We start from the raw sequence: 17,396 nt of genomic DNA, 5'->3' as shown, positions 1-17,396 counted from the left end.
TTGTGGGAAGTGCTGTCTCTGAACTCACGAGCCATTGTTGAAACATTCACTTTAGGACTACAAGTACCAAGTATGACCGTTTACTGTACACAGTTCGGTTTGTTTTAGTTTCTACGGACAGCGCTTTGTCGTAAGGGGCTAAAGTCCAGGACGGCTCGTTAACCTGACCGTTATAAGTCTTTGACCAGCTGCCAAAACTTGGAGCGACCCTTCCCCAGAGGTCTGCGCTTCACCAGCTCCCCCTCCCAGGGCCGCCGCTCGCCTCACAGCTGTTATAACGGAGCGGAGAAACTGGCCTGCTAGCTAGCAAGCAAGCTAAGGTTTCCCCAATGTCCTCTGAGGAAGAGTTCAGTTCACCGATTTCAGATTGGCTCTTCGTCCATTCCTGGTGGCTCTTTCTACCGTTCATCATGTTTCTTGTCGTCGCCGCCTTCATTGTTGCTTTTGTGTTATTGCTGTACATGATATCGCCTCTCATAAGCCCCAAACCTCTGAAGCTGAACGGGGCCCACGTCGTGGTGAGTACCTCCGCTTCGTTAACGGCAGTTAACGTCCACTCTTTCCTGGAGAGTGCAGCCGCCTCCAGGCTGTAGCGCCAGGTTAACACAGTACATTAAAAGTTATTTTCTGAGTAGACATTGACACGTCCACCGCTACAGTCGAAGGAGTGCTTTAACCTTTCGACTTGTTTCTTCTGAATCCCATATATATATATATATATTTTTTTTTTTTGGGTGGGGGGGATTATGGAGCAACACGCCCACGACAAACACAGGGTTATTACGTAGGACGGAAAACGATCCTTGGTTTTCAATATTTTCCAGGTCTGTATAAATGTATATACAAAAAAAGAAAACTGACCACGGTATACTTTGAGTTTTCAGACTAAATATTGTCTTTTTTTTCTTTTTACATGGATTGATTTTAATATTACATATTTTATCTTTGTTGCTCCAATATCAATTTATGGTTATAGAGTTAAAAGAAAAATTGTATGAATAAGCCTAATTCCTGCATTAAAGCATATTTTCTTAACTAAAGATGTACAGATCATTCTGATACCAAGCCATAGTTTTTAGTTTTGTCTTTATTGTAACCAAGGGAAACATTTTCTAGCCTTTGTTTTGCCAGCTGACCAGCTATGCGCAGCAACAGGTGGTACTGCATAAACTATATTCTTTATAACTCTAAAACCCCAGTTGTTCTGACACTTTCATGAGCATTTGGTAGTTTTTTTGTTTTTGGGGGGGGGTTAGCAAAGTTTTAGCACTGACTTACTTTAATGCCAGTAACCATCCTATACCTACTACTAACAGAGGTCTTGCTAATAACTTAGTGAGATTCAAATGGGCCATGTCACTGGCTTTTTTTCCTTTAGGTTTGCTCTCAGAATAGGTGTGGTTTAGATCCCTAACAAGCTCTGAAAGTGATGTTTTTATAATCAATATATTCCAAACAGAATGAAAGAATCAAACAGTGAAGCATGTATTGTCACAGGATTTGCAGAAATATTAGAGGAATAAATTGTACGTTGGTAAATGTTCTGTGGCAATGTCTAGAATATATATTAAGTAGTAACGCTGTCCGTTCGGAATTACCTTTCTGGTTATTGCCCAGTAAATAACCTACAGTACATTTAAATGAAAGTCTATAAAGACTCCCCTTTCAACTCTTCGAGGTGTGCTGTGAATACTCTGCTACTACATCTTCTCAGCTTCCCTGACCTTTGCATGTTGCTGCTGTATTGATCAGGTGACAGGAGGCTCCAGTGGGATTGGGAAGAGCATCGCAGTTCAGTGCTACAGACAAGGAGCATTCATCACTCTGGTCGCTCGAGACGAGGTCAGTGCAAACATTTAACCAGTCTTTCCAGTCCTCCACAAGCTGTTATTACAGTCAACTCTTTTAGTTTTTTTGTTTTACGTCAAACCCTGCGCAAGTAAAGGTGAATTTATTCCATGTCACGTGAACGATCATGTGCAAAAATTTAGTTTCTGTTTGACACTTATAATTATTGTTCTTGAAATATGTTGTTTAATTCACTTGGTCCAGTGTAATCTAATACATATGAATGGTATTACAGTTGCTTTAAACTAATTCATTTCAAAAGCAATATGTTTTCATAATAGAATAATTACATACAGCATTTCTTCTAGGAGAAATTACTAAGAGCAAAGAAAGAGGTGGAAAAATATGCCATCAATGACAAGCAGGTATTTTTATCTTTTAAAAATCCACTCTACTTTCTTGTCATTTTTATCATGTTATTTAGAACCTCACATCTGATTGAATTTGTAAATCTCGTTCTCTATTCAGGTGGTGCTCTGTGTGTCAGTGGATGTTTCCAGTGACTACACGCAGGTGGAAAATGTGATAAAACAGGTAATGTTACCCTCTTCACTTTGATAGGACATATCAGATTCTCTTAATAATTTAGAGTAGTGTTATAAAAGTGGGATTTTGTTGCTATGCAGGCTCAGGAGAAGCTTGGGCCTGTTGACATGCTTATAAACTGCGCTGGAACGTCCATTTCTGCAAAGTTTGAGGAAATGGAGGTGGAGCGCTTCAAGGTGAGTACCAGTGACTTCTAATCTTAAAGAGGTTAATAGGATCCTTTAAAACTTACTAATTGTAAGTAATATTGCATATTTCATACATTGAAAGCAAATTGAAATGTGAGGTTGAGCAATTTTGAGCAGAAAATTAGCTTTTTTTGAAGTGCCTGGCTTAGAGTAGTAGTTTTCTATTACAATCTTTTATTCCTGTTTAGAAGGATACTTAGTGTTGCTAAACCATTCAACAACACAGATCTATAAATAGGTCAAGCAAAAAAAAAGTGACTCATAAAAGAAGTATTTGAATAAAACCTAATATTGTCTTATTTTATAAAGAAGTAAATCTCTACAACTGTTAATTGAACATTTACAAGCATATTTAAATTGTGAAATGCACTTCAGTACGGACCGTTCTCCTACATTAGATGTGAACTTTGGCTTTATGTTGTGTAGGAAATGATGGAACTGAACTACCTGGGCAGCGTTTATCCGACTCGAGCTGTGATAACCACCATGAAGGAGCGAAGAATGGGCCGCATCATGTTTGTGTCATCCCAGGCGGGTCAGATCGGCCTGTTTGGGTACACTGCCTACTCTGCATCCAAGTTTGCTTTGCGTGGCTTGGCAGAGGCACTGCAGATGGAGGTTTGTTTACCTGTTTTTCCCGCACTGATTTTTCTCTTCACACCTATCAGACACACAATAGCTGAAATTATCTGCAAAATACAGGTAGTTGAAATAGTTTTACATATTTTTAAAACTGTTTTAGGAGATTATTCTTATGTTAATGGCGGCGGGGCTGAAAAATGACTCCCATCATAAAACAGTCATAGAAAATGGGGGGAGGTTGTTTATCATAAAAGCTATTAGTGTCATTTATATTTTGGTCTTGCTACCATTGACTTCCAGGTAAAGCCCTACAATATCTATGTGACTGTGGCATTCCCACCTGACACGGACACTCCACTACTGGCTGAAGAAAACAAATCAAAGGTGCCTTAATCTTAAATCTTAATCGGGACTAAGGATCTGGTTACAGATACTTAGTTCCACTGAATAGTTTGTGATATTCATTTATGGATTAGCATATTTTTATTTAGCAACTAAAGCAACAGTCATTTCTAATTTCTCACAGCTTTTGCTTTTCATTCTTTCCCTTCCAAGCCTTTAGAGACCAAATTGATCTCTGAAACATCTGGAGTTTGGCAGCCTGACCAAGTGGCCAAAATCTTTGTCAGGGATGCGGTGGTAAGAAAATCCTTTCAGCTACTGTTGACTCAACTTTAAAATGCATATTGTGTTAAAGTTTAAGCTTCCCTGTTGGGGTTTTTTTTTGTCTTTGCAGCAAGGAAACTTTAACAGCTCAGTTGGCCCAGATGGTTACATGCTATCAGCTCTCACCTGTGGAATGTCACCTGTCACCTCCATCACAGAAGGCCTCCAGCAGGTACAAACATACACATACAGGTGCCGCTCAGTAACTTGAAATTTTTCTCAGATGTAGATTTGAGTAATTCAATTCAAAACGTAATTCTTTTTTATATATAGTATGAATTACAAACTGATATATATTTAGCGTTTACTTCTGTAAGTTTTGGAATATGGCTTCTATCTAATAAAAACCCACAGTAAAGTTTTTAAGGAAATTAGACTAAAGAGTGATTTAAAATAATTTTTTATACATAATTGTTGGCCTACTGCAAAAGTATCTTCACGCCTTTGTTTTCATGACATACATTCAGTGCTCGCCAGAAGGATGAATTAAATCATCAACACTGCGTGGCATAGATGTGTTCAGGCTCTGCTGAGATGTTAAGGAAGTCCAGGTTGTTTTAAAAGTAGCACTGGACTTTTCTCCATTGTTGGGCCCCTCATTTTCCTCTTGATGATACTCCATAGATTATCTGGGCAACAATATTGTGGTCAATATTGCTGCCTAGAATATTCAAATCAGATTTCTGATTAAGATCAAAAATCTGTAGGTTCGGTAATGTGGGAAGGTATCAAACTACTCTCAAATTTATCTATAAAGCTTATTAGCAACAGGAAATATGACGACCTCTTTAGTTTTCTGGTAGATGGCTGATTTATTGCACTTAGTAAAACACAGTTGAACAACACCGGCATGTTTTACTGAGGGAAACGGTTTTGAGCCAATGAGTGACAGCCCAATGCTCCTGTTTTCCTTTTTAGATTAGAAATGCCTTCAAGAAACATGACAATTAGTCTCTGTAGCACGACTTATGACTCTGCCCCAAATTTGAGAATTTTCTTTGCTTCACAGTCTTCTGAATGTCGCACCCATCCCTGTTGCTTTTGCTTCTTTTTTTCTACCATACTTTTTCCTTCCACTCACTTTTCCAGTAATATATTTGGATACAGCACCACATGAACAGCCATCTTCTTTAGCAGTCCCTCCTTCACAATTACAGCATGACACCTGTCAAGTCAGCACTTTTGTCCATGATGGTGCAGGCCATAGAATGACCATAAACATAATGTGTTAATATTTTTGATTGCCTTATTCTAATTTTTTGTGAAAAGGAGTTTCTGGGTCTCATTCGCTTTAAGCCATAGTTGACAGAAATAAACAAAACATATCACACACACTTGTGTGTCGAATGTAAATTATATATGAGTCTCAATTTCCGAATTCTGAAATAAATTGTTCAGTGATGTTCTAATTTATTGAGATGCGATTAAAACATGACCTCAAGCATGCCAGTTTGCTGTACATGTGGTTATAACTTTGATTGTTCACACAGATTGTCACAATGGGGTTGTTTCGGAGTATCGCCCTCTTCTACCTGGGGAGTTTTGACAGCATCGTACGCCGCTGCATGATTCAGAGGGAGCAATCGAAAGCAGCCGACAAGAGGGAGTAGCCGCAGCCTTAAAGTCCTCACAGCCCAGTACTGCTCCTCTTCCTCTGCAGCTTTATCCTCCGTCTTTACAAATGTACACAGTTGAGTGGGAACGCACATACAAGCCAAAAGTTTGATATCAACTATGAAAAGAACAGTAAAACATAGTGTATTATGTTTACTTTCTGGTGACATCACTTCTCCTTAAAGTTTAAGTTTTACGTTCTCTGCCCTCTTTGAACAGGGAATACCTTTGTTTAAATGTGAATTCCTCGTTTTAGGAATGGAAAGGAGAAGGGGCAGACTAAACATTGCAGTTTTTATAATACGTGATTCCTTTGAAGCACTGAGTCACACTAGTGCTTTTTCTTTTCTCCTTGCGTACAGAATCCGAAGACAGCTTGACTAGTTGTACCAAATATGGCTTAAAATTCCTTCCTACTGCGAGCTATAATGTAAAACAGAAAGTAAGCTTACACTTTCAGCCGTCTTGTTACATTATATCACCGAAGTATCTCCACTTTATACTGAGAATTTTACAGTTTTTACTAAATAGGTTTTGTACCTCAAGTCTTTGCAGGCAAAGCGCCTTCCCTTTTTGACTGAATGACCTGTGACTGAACCTCTGTGGGTTTTTTTTTTTGCCGTATGATGTTTTGTCTTTGTGCTTTGCTTGTGTACTAAGCTGTGAAGTGATATAACTGTATTCTTTATTGATATCTGAGTGAGTGGTTTTCTTTTTTCTCTTGTTTGTTTTGCAATATTTCTGATTTTGGAAATGTAAAAAAATATCCTTTCCAAATTATATTGATGTCTCTACATTTTAAATGCAGTGAGGGTAACAAAAACAAAACAACAAACACAAAAAAAAACAATAATTGTGGGTGAACTGTGTGCATGAATGTGTGTTTTTACTGTGACTGAGCCAAACCATTGAGGGACGGAAAAGCCATTTGATTTAATCTTCTCGATTATTAAGTCTCTAAGTCTTTTCTTCATCATTCCAGCTTAGAAAAGAAGCATTTTTTTGCGAGTTGAAGCCATGAAGTCGTAGGTAGGGCGAAAGGAGAAAAGCCAGCACATGATTTCACTTTTCACCTGCACAAGCTCATACACTGCACCCCAACTCTGATTTATCATTATTTTTGTGTGTGTCGATGCATCCGAGTTTGGATCCTGTCGGGATCCGCTTGTCTGTTGGGTTGTTGTTGAGTCAGGTCAAGACGTGACTCGCTGGTTCGAGTCCTGTCTCTTTAGGTCCACTGACAGCAAAGAGATTTGTTTTTACACAAAGTCCAAAATATCACTCAGACAGGCAACGTCCCTATGAGTTTGGACCAGTAGTTCCACAGTTGGTTCTAAATTTCCATCTGGTTTCTGTCAAGCCTTGAATAAACTTCCTACTCTTTCAAGCTACAGAGACTTAAGAAATGTATCATAGACTCTCAGTCTTCCTTTAGCCCATTTTACAACGAATGTACCTTCATGCCAACATTCAAATCAGGCTTTTAGACTATTATTATTTTTAGATCCAACATTTGAATGCCAAAAGATGTTAAATCTATGTTGCTGCTCTGTTGGTCGTCGGTTGTAGAAACCATGGCGTAGGGCTACTTGAGTCATTTTGAGCCTTAAGAGGTGACAACTGATAAGTCAGAAGCTACGAGTAGGACAGATCTAACAGTGTGACTTAATCCACATATTTTTTTTGTTGTTGCCTATAAAATTAAATATTTTCCTATGTATTTGATCAGTTTTTATTCTTTTGATGATGAAAAAAGCCTTATTCAATCCAAGATATGAACGTGGGAATGGATGACTCTTGTTTGATGATGTTCTCATTTGATATTGGTTTAAAGGCATTCTGCCCTACACCTGGAGATCATTTCATTATCCTGCATGTATTTGCTTTAGGAAGTTCTCCTACCCCCATACCCCTCGAGGTAGCACCACATAGTGAAACATGTAGCTTATGTAGAAGCAGTTTTGTTTGAACACCTTTAAGCTATGCAATTAAAGCCTATGCTTACAGTATGTTTGAACATCGGTGAAAACTGAAGCTTTAGTCTCCCCAGCTCCTCAATAGTGTTATCAGTATGTTCCTAATCAGTTTTAAGAATATTGAACATGAAAGTCATTCTGCACACTCTTGTGTTTTGCTCTTTTTTTTCCTCTTTTGTTTTGTTTCTGCCAAAATGATTTAACACCTTCACCTTGTGTGCCATTGAAAGAAGTTTTCAAAAGTGGAACGTTCGTATGTCTTATTTTCTTACATGATAAAATAAATAATTGTATTGAAAAAAATAAGTAATTGCCTAAGTGTTTTAGTTTTACTTCTTGTTCTGAGTACTGCAGTAAGACTTTAGCAGTAGTGCTGGAGTAGATCTATGTGGGATTAAGAGATTGTACATGGTACAGTGCCTTGCAAAAGTTGAAATGCCTCTTGGAAGAAAAGCAGGGCATATTGGTGTAGTGGAAGTAACAATAGAGATTTTTTTTTAAAATAAATTCTAAATAATATAGTAGAATGTTTTGCCTATTGCTCTTTGCAAGCTATTTATAGCTGAAATAAATTGGATGAGGAACATTCCTAAACAGAAGGGTTAAGGTCTTGCCACAAAATCTTAATTGAAATTGGGTCTGGACTTTGACTGGACCATTCTAACATACGAAAATGTTTTTATCTGAACTATCTCTGGGTGTAGTATTAAGTGCACTGTCCTGCTGGGAGGTAAACCTCTGCTCTGGTCTCATCTTTTATAATGCCTTACAGGTTTTCTTCCATAACTGTCCTGTATTTACATGCAGAGCGGCAACCATTTTCAACCAATATTGTCCCAAAAAAGAACAAAAAACTCAGGTCTTCACCTAACTTTCTTTTTTAAGTACACATAGATCAACTTTATTTAGAATAATTGACTTCTGAAGTTGATTGGTTGCTCTAATTTAGGTGTTTCAGTATAAAATGAGTTGTATAAAGATGAACACGTCTATTTCCAGATTTTATTTTTTTAGTATTATCCGTTTACTCCACTTTTATACTCAGTCGTGCACTACTTAAGTGGTGCTGAAGTACATAAAACTGCAATAACAAACATTTTAAGCTGGTAACGTGCCTAGAAGTGCAAACGTTCAACATTTTTGTATGTGTATATGGGGCCAAATGTTTAGTAAATTCTTTCAACCACAAGGGGGAGAACGGACCTGATGAAAAGAAAGCTGAACCGTTTTCTCGTGCACAATTTTAAAAATGAAAGGAACGTGTTCTTACGGAAAGTTGGCTTTTAATAGCATATACATTTATAGAGCAATACTTACACAAATACTGGCTACAAAAAGGGTTTCCCCCCCCCATCTAGTTGGAGACTCTGAGCTGACGTCAGTAAAAGAGAGCGGCCCACTGGTGGTGGGCTGGAGCTGCTGCTGATATGAGGAGTGATCGCTGAAGAGGACCCAGTCCGACCTTGTCTGACTCACAGCCCTGCGTCTGCTCGGCTTGTATCGGGGGTTAATATCCGTTGAGCCGCCGTGGATCCCCCTTCAGGCGCGCACAACTTTGACTTTCATTCATATATTTTTCTAATCGCTGCTCATCTACGCCTGGGGGATGTGCACAGGAACAAGCAAACTACTCCAAGCTCTTCCGCATATTGGATCTCTCCCCAGCAGTGTCCCTGCAAGGATTCGGGAAAAGAAGACTCCTGCTCAAACGGAACCGGGGATTTTTTGAGATCCAAATCATTTTTTTTCCCTCTCAAATTGATTTTCTGAGTTTATTAAATATTTTTCGCCTGTAGAGTGGAACAATTAATTGCGTTGCTTAGATCTCAACATAAACCCAGATTTAGACGAGGCTTTGCAGTGGGATTGAACAGCACAGTACAATTTCGACCAGAATGCATTCTGTTTAGGGCACGCTCTGATTTACACTAAGTGTCACATTTTAGGGATGGCGAACGACTACAATCGCATTATCGTGGAAAACTACATCTGCCATAAACTCTCCAAACGGGGATACGTGTGGGGATTTAACGGAGTCCCGGACGACGACGCTGCTAATAACGGAGGCTTAGGTGACCATTCACCGACTTTGGTTCGGCGATGTCGCGATGCAGGACCGGGGCCCGACAGAGACAGCGACCCCCACAGCCTCTGCAGGCGGATCTCGCAGTCCGACCCGTATGCAGACATCCACCGGGTCCTGCGCGACGCCGGGGACGAACTCGAGAAACTGTACCAGTTGGACTTCGTGGAGATGTCGCAGCAGCTGTACCTCACCAGAGACACGGCGAGGACTAGGTTCGCGGAGGTCATAAACGAACTGTTCCGGGACGGGGTGAACTGGGGTCGGATTATCGCTTTCTTCGAGTTCGGAAGCACGGTGTGCGTGGAGTGCGCGTCCAAAGAGGAGATGACATCGCAGGTGGACAACATCGCGGAGTGGATGACGGAATATTTAAATGGACCCCTTGACAGCTGGATACAAGATAACGGGGGATGGGTAGGTCTGATTCAGCCTCTTAAGCGCTTTGCAGATTTGTTGCAACGGAGGCGCAAAAGTCCTCTTTTAGGTCCGAGTGCGTGGGTTTGAAACCGGGCACTGGCTGAGATCACAGTGGGCGCTCTGTGGCTTTATTTACAGCTCAGAACCGAAAGTACACGTGAGATCGGTCATTAATAAAATCATCCTTGAAGATGTGCTTGTGACGCACCTCAATGCGAGCTCGGCCTTTCCTGTACGAGCTGCTGATTGGATGACCACGTTGGCAGTTAAAGTCCTCGCGTCCAATAAGAATTAAGGGTTAGGTCACACCTCCCCACGCTCTGAGATAAGTCCCGCCCTTTAAACTCAACAGCCAGTTGTAGACGGACAGCTGTCAGGAAGAAGACGAAGAAGAAGAAGAGGAAGAAGAAGAGAATGTCTAAATTAAAAATTGGGGAAGTCAAAGCTGGTTTAGAATTTAACGAGTTTGACTATCCTGTATGCTTAACATTTAATTTTTTATTTTGAAAGAAGAGCTTCACTGTAACTGCCTTACAAACCAATATTTAATTGAAAAGAACAATGCTAAAAGGGTTATGCAACAAAACCAAACATAACAACCGACAAAATGGTGAAGAAGTGAAATGACAAGCGACTCTTTGCAACATGTATAGCCATCAGTGCGAGATGGTACATGAGAGAAGGCAGTGGTTTAGACAGATGAAATGAAGCTCGCCTGTTAAAAAACGAAATAGAAGCAAATCCTTAAATTAATTTGGAAATAAAATGGAAACCAATAAGCAAAATTGTAGAAATGTGCAGTTGCTTGTGCCAATATTAAACATTGAGTGGCAACATTTTTTTATCATTTGTCACTGAGAGACAGAAGATGACCTTATTCCAAAAAGAAGCATCTGCATTCAAAAATAAAGCAAATTTCTACAAAACAGCATCAAGTGGCAACCGGTACAAATAAAAATAAAAACGTTATGGTCTACAAATGGATCTTTTGTTGTACACCTCTGATGAGGGGAGGACTGGCTTATTGATTTCCTACAAATAAGCACTTTATATTGGTTAAGGCACTAGGTAATGAAATCACGGAATACCGTTCAAGGTTTTGTATAAATAATACAGGATTTGTCTTTGACAACCTCATCAACTGGAAAAGGTTCATTGGGAAGGGATGGAAGTTTTAATGCATTGGACCAAAGCAGCAGGACTGTTCTCCCAGCCAGGGAGTATATGTGCTTATATGAATGATTTTGTTCAGAATTGAACCTTAAAGATGAGGGGACATTGTCTACTTACTTATCTCCTCTTTTTGCATTTGTTCCTTCAAAGCTGGCCCATTTTCAATGCCCATCCCACACCACCTTTTATAAAGCAACAGGATGGTAGAACTCTGTTTTTCACAAATAACAAGTAGGTTTAAATAAGTTCCTTAAAGGAAACACTTTGGCTGTCAGGAGCTGGTGGTCCAGCACCTGTAACACCTCATTTCTGCCCTTGCATGCTGCCATGTATTGCATTGGAATGTGTTTCCTGCAGGGTGAAGAGCACCAGACACATGTCAGTGCACTGCGAGCTTCTGGTTAATGTGTTAAAGTCTCTGGGCATCACGTTAGGTTGTCGAAGCACTACTAAAGGGCACATGAACCCATGAACCTTCTAAACGTTGACCTTCCCGCGTAGATGCACACACTCTGAGAGAAACCTGTTGGAACTGTACAATATCATGTTTGAGGAAAATGTTTTGCATATTGTCCTGCAGTTTCTGTGTGAAAAGTGCAGAATATGCAACTTCTACATTGCCATTAAACCAAACTGTAATGAATTAGCCTTTAATTAGTGGAGTTGCTCATTATAAGAACATAGCATTTGTGCTGCATGGCCGTAATAGCTGGAAGCTATGATAAATGGGATATATATACATATACATGTGAATGTGTGTATGTGAGAGAGAGAGCGAAAGAGAGTTTGAAGATGAGCGGCATCAATGATTCATATCGAACGTTTCATCTCAAAGGATAGGACCGTTTAACATTCCCCTTGTGTCTGTCTTGCCCCTGGAGGTGACAGGTTTTGCCAAATATCAAAGGCAGGCAGTAGAGGGAGGGCCCTGCAGGAACAGAGAGCTAATCTGCAGCCACTGTGTTTAACATGCAGTCCTCTGTTGTGCATCGAGGTTTTCTTTTCTTTTTTTTCTACCTGTGTCTTAAAGCCTAGAGCTGCATAGACGCCTGCCTACAATCCCTGGAGTGTGTGCCCACTGTACAATAATGTAGGTCATCATAGTCTGTGTTTTATAGCTGGGTGGAGATGACTGTGTCTGCATCAGCTGGGGTGGGAAAGAAAATAGCATCCTTTAATCCACAGGATTATTGAGGGATTGTTATTATGGCAAATGTTTGGCGTTAGGGTTGGTTTGAAAGGTTTTATTCTAATCAAAAGACAGACCTTAAATATGTTTAACTGAAGCTAAATTTGACATCCTAGATAGATCAATGCTGATGTGGATTTGTATTAATTTGAATGCGGGGAATTCCCTGAGGTGTTTGTTTTGGTTATAGCATGTCCTGTAATAACTGAGACACACTCTGTGCTCTTGATAAGCTCTGTGAAATTTGGCTCCATCTTTTATTTATTTACTCATTTTTTGCATGCTTATTATAATTTTGAATGTAAGAAGTCCCCGTGTTACTTTGCCCATTACAGATTCTTATTTCAAGGCTTCTATGTTGCACTAAAGACTGGAACTTGGCATCGGTTAACGCCTAGTCTTAAATGACTTTGAGTCCAGAAATCATGATTGGATACATCCTTTGTTTTCATGCTGTGATCCTAATGCTAGAGAAAATGCTGAAAATGCTATTTCTATTTTTATTTTTACAAAATCAGTAAATCTTTTTGCTCTGCGCTATATATAGCAATCCAGTTGAATCTGTCGTAGTACTTTAGATTTTAGTGCTTAAGATTTGAACAAGACAGGATTAAATTTGGTCCACAGTTCCTAAAAACTGTGAAATAGTACATTTATTTGTCACCAATAGAAAGTCACAAGTAGGATGGTAACTTCAGCATTGACAAGCTGCAGCAGTGTTCGGTAATATTTTCTCACAGAGCTTACAAATCATTTATATCTTTTCTTTTGCACTCAAAATGCTTCCATTTTGTGACTGATTTTTTAAAATTCTTTTTATTTTTACAATTCAACTCTATCATTTTCAAGAACACACACATTAGTCTTAGATTAGCTATGTACTTAAAACATACATAGCTCTTTTTATGTTACTGATCACTTTAAATTACAATGGAGGACCATTTATTTATCCAAAGCAGTATCTTATCTACTCAGGTGATGACCCTGCACCTCAAAACATAGAAATTCAGAAGGTGCGCTCTCCAGGCAGTAGGAAGAGGTTAATCAGCCACGTCAACGTTCAATGTTGAAGGTTCTTATACCTGTAGTGGATATTTAGTTAAAGTTGTGTAAAGATTAAGTGAAATTATTGATTGATTTTCATAAGTTATGAACATTACTATATTTTAGTATTGTTTAACTGTCAACACAGCAGAACAACAAAGAACTACTTCCTTTCTTACTTCAAAATAAAAGTCTCAAATAGACATGAGTGTCAGGCTTAAGTCACTTTATCTCTGCTTCTCATAATAATAGCTTACACTTATTCTAACAAAGTCATACAAGCATTTTGTATTAAGTGAGATAGAAATATATAAGATAGATAATATTTTGTGCCCGTAGTCCAATAGATTTCTGAGACCAATAATGTGTGCGATATCAGTATGTAAAATTCATAAATGACTTTTCTAGTTTAAAAAATTTTTTTTTACATAAAACTCAAACCACATGCTTTTCTTTGTTTCTTGTGTTGAGTCATAAAATCAGCTGTTTAAACAGGCAACATGATGAATTTTTTTTTACTGTAGGATATGCCTGAACACCCTCAAAGGAAAAAGGATGTGACCTCAGTCTCCTTACGATGTGGGCAGAACAATGGCTTCCACTGTGAGAAAATAATCTAGCATTTGTGTTGGAGCCGATGTGCTTATGTTTAATCTGATGTTGGGGTTTCGCTGGGGCGAGATGACCTAATTGTGAGGAGTGTGAGTTGGTGCTGAGGTACACACAGGTCAGTTTTATCCGCCAGCTGCCAGGTAAACCTTGCACTTGTGTATTTTTGCTCTGTATAAAGAGTTTATACATCTTCCAAACAATGAAGACATTCAGTAAACATGGTTAAATGCCTGTTTAGACAGGTTGTACTTATGGTCACATTCAGTCTGGTGTGCTACTGTGTAGAAAATGTGAATGTTGTGGGACCAATCAACACATTATGGCATTTTAAAATACAAAAGTGGTGTTGAAATAGCTCTCAACAACTTTCTGTTTCTTGTTGTTTTGAAAAGCTGCATCAAAAATAGAAATGCCCACTGATCGTTGTTAAGTCTGCACACAGCAGTGAGTCAGATGTACCTTTCAATGAACTACAGCGTGTCCCTTAGAAGTGACAAGCCCTCACTGTATTCGTTGAACCCCCTTGAGGGTGAAATTGCTCCCATTCTGCCCTGATTACTTCCCACACCCCAGAATTTGAAACAAGGTCCCTTTCTTTGTCCCAAATATTTAGTTAAAATTTTGACCTTTGGTTGGAGGGAAATTGCATGTTCCAATTTGAGCTCAGGCTGCACACCTGTGTTTATTTACAGGCAGTAAATACCGAGTGATTGAACAAAGCAGCCGAAGACGGCGTCCGAGTCCAGAAATTACATGCCTGACCTGAGGCGTTTGACTGGCTGCAGGGGCACGCGTGTGCACACACATGCATGTGGACGCATACGGACATACACACACATACACACACACACACTGCTATGTGCCAAAATGAACCTTAAGAGGAAAACAGCAGTTTCACAACAGTTAACCGTAAGCAGTTCAGATTAAGAAAATGTGTTTAGTTGCTGATGGGAAATTGCTCAGTGCTGATGTTATGACATTTTTTTTCTGTTGTATTTTGCTATGCTCCAAGATGCAAGTGTCTTTTGGTCTACTTGTAAAAAATGACAATTGATGTACAATGGTAGACACTAACGATGGTCAATCAATCTGCGCGCTTATGGGTTTAAATGAGACTTCTGCCACATTAAAATTTTGCTTTGATATTTAGGTAATTATTCTAAATATTGTGGTGATTTTCTAACTGTTTTATTATTACACGTTAAGATCCAGTGCCTTGCAAAACCATTCATACTTACATTTTGACACATTGCAACAACGCATTTTAATGTGATAGGCCAACAAAAAAGGAGCGTGTAATTGTGAAGTACAAGGAAAAAAACAACAACATAGTATTACATTTTTTTTTACAAATACACATCTGAAAGATATGACATGCATCTATATTCAGTAACCTGAGTCATTAATTTATAAAATCACGTTTTGCTGTAGTGGTTACAGGTCTTTTGAGGTTTCTGCCAGGTTTGCCAAAGAGGATCATCTGAATAGACCATCTTCCAGATGCTTCTTGTGTTCCATTCATAGCTTGTGCCAAACTGCAAATAGTCCCTTCATGTGTAGATCGAGATTATATTTCATGCTAGTGGACTTTTTTTTATCAATCAGGTGACTTTGAAAGGTAGATGTTTGCCCTGGATTTTAGTAAGAGGTATCAGACTAAATGTATGCTTTTTAGCATATACTTTTTAGATTTTAGCATATACTTTTTAGATTTCTATTTGTAAAAAAACAAACAAACAAGAGAACCATGAAATGTTTTCCTTCCACTTCACATTTCTTGAAGTTGATGTTTCTCATAAAATACATTCAAGTCTTTGGTTGCAATGCAATAAAGTGTGGAAATCTTCAGAGGGTATGAATAAATTTGCAAAGCTCTGTGTTTAGATGTTCTTTCTCATTTGATCTGAAACACACTAAGATCAGATGTCTGTCTTACCAGGTGGCCTGTTTCTGCCTTTTAAATTCTCTGTGTTACAGGTATGTGTCTGTGTTTGTCTGTTAAGAGTAGACAATATAAGCCTGGGCTGGGTCCATCCTGTGGGGGATTCCCTGAGCAACAATCTGCTCAGTGGTGGGTGGGACCCGCATGTTGCTATGGTATAGTGGGCCTCTTGCCGCACCCCGTTGTAGAGGCTATGTGGGACAGAGAGGAAGTCATTAATCTCTATATTGGTGATGTGCTGGCAGAGGGGAGACATAACCCAAACAAAATAAATCATAAAAGAAGCATACAAGGAAAGGTAGAAATATAAAATTCCACGCTGAGATCTCTCTTCTTTCCAGAGCTGCAGAGCCAGTCTGTTTAACACAAGTCAATACTAATAAAGGCTGCAGCCATGAATTGTTCTAGGCGATACCTAGCTGTGCTTTGAAGTTTTTTTCCTTAGAAGAAAAAAAAAAAGCATTGTACAGACAATGAAAGGCCTGCTACATCTGAAGACTTATGTTTTCCAGTGTAATGAGCTCTCTAAGTCATGACTGATCCATCCGTTCTAAGCTACAAATCTTCTCTTCTCCCCCTGCGCACTGTCACAGTCGGTTCATCAGTCTGGACCAGCTTTATTAGAAGGATGCACATAGTCTTCTTGTTTTTACCCATCTGAGCTCAGAACTAAATAAATACTCAAGACAATGGCAATTAGTGCTATTTCCTACCCAACTATTAAGTTAGCGTCACTATATATGTTGACAACTCTGTGCTTGGAGAGTCTGACAGCATTTAGATTTTCCAGTTAAATTTTGACTCTCTTTCTAATAGAGACTTGCGCACCACAAGAGAGCTCAATGTGGCAAGAGGGAGCCAACATTTCCCCCTGTGCGGTACCCCTCTTGCTGTGCAGGCCTTGGTCGCTCACCATCTGCTACTGTGTTTACACCCATCAGCTCGGCAACTGTAACCTCAGAAACGTTTCCTACAGAGGCAGGCTGCTCTGGGCTCTAACTGTTCGAATCGGTCTGACGAGAATACCTTCTTCCAGTAGCAGGCGTCTAGAAATCTCTCAGAGATCTACTGGATGCACAAAGACCTTTTATGCCAGCCTTCAGCTCTGTGTGTGGAATGCATACAAACGCAGGGTTAACCCTTTACTGTAAGTCCTGAGAGCATTGCTTGACTTGCAACGGGGAGTGAGTGCAAAGTTATTTTACAGTTTTGGAATAAAAGAACATAAATGTTCTTGTTGTTATCAAATGTTTTTCACTTTTGCACATTTTGTCATATTGCAGCAGCAGACTCCAATGCATTTAATGGGCTTTTATAGCCCAACACAAGATAGTGCATAATTGTGGAGTGAAAGGAATATTTTTTACTAATAAAAATTGAAAATGTGTGACGAACCTTTCTGTTCAGTCTGACACCCTGAAATAAAATCCAGTGCAACCAATTTCCTCCAGAAGTCACCTGTATATGAAGGCTTTGAAGGATTGTCACAGAGCATTATTGACCAGAATTACAG

General features: G+C 39.3%; 2 protein-coding genes across 2 annotated transcripts in view; both read left to right on the top strand.

Annotated features, from left to right (window-relative positions):
* Positions 1-56: 56 nt before the first annotated feature.
* Positions 57-7,726, top strand: kdsr (3-ketodihydrosphingosine reductase). Its single transcript, XM_028019987.1, has 10 exons — positions 57-518; positions 1,753-1,842; positions 2,157-2,213; positions 2,317-2,382; positions 2,475-2,570; positions 3,009-3,200; positions 3,465-3,548; positions 3,720-3,803; positions 3,901-4,002; positions 5,321-7,726. The coding sequence occupies exons 1-10, from the start codon at positions 330-332 to the stop codon at positions 5,438-5,440; spliced, it is 1,080 nt and encodes a 359-aa protein (XP_027875788.1). The 5' UTR covers positions 57-329; the 3' UTR covers positions 5,441-7,726.
* Positions 7,727-8,792: 1,066 nt separating this feature from the next.
* The window catches only part of bcl2b (BCL2 apoptosis regulator b), a 36,188-nt gene continuing 27,584 nt past the window's right edge, over positions 8,793-17,396 (top strand). The window contains exon 1 of the mRNA XM_028020598.1: positions 8,793-9,920. Within this exon, the coding sequence (XP_027876399.1) occupies positions 9,369-9,920 (552 nt within the window). The 5' untranslated portion in view covers positions 8,793-9,368. The remainder of the gene's footprint in view (positions 9,921-17,396) is intronic.

This window comes from Xiphophorus couchianus, chromosome 6 (assembly GCF_001444195.1).
Source record: "Xiphophorus couchianus chromosome 6, X_couchianus-1.0, whole genome shotgun sequence".
In the NCBI taxonomy this organism is placed as follows: domain Eukaryota; kingdom Metazoa; phylum Chordata; class Actinopteri; order Cyprinodontiformes; family Poeciliidae; genus Xiphophorus; species Xiphophorus couchianus.
The sequence above is the reverse complement of the archived record's forward strand: the minus strand, read 5'-3'. Positions and strand labels throughout refer to the sequence as shown.

What these genes read in the sequence shown, in the direction of transcription:
- kdsr (XM_028019987.1), top strand. Translation starts at nt 330, where the DNA reads ATGTCCTCTGAGGAAGAGTTCAGTTCACCGATTTCAGATTGGCTCTTC. An exon ending in TGGAGGTGGAGCGCTTCAAG is followed by an intron (nt 2,571 to 3,008) that starts GTGAGTACCAGT and finishes TATGTTGTGTAG; the next exon opens with GAAATGATGGAACTGAACTA. An exon ending in CAGAGGCACTGCAGATGGAG is followed by an intron (nt 3,201 to 3,464) that starts GTTTGTTTACCT and finishes ATTGACTTCCAG; the next exon opens with GTAAAGCCCTACAATATCTA.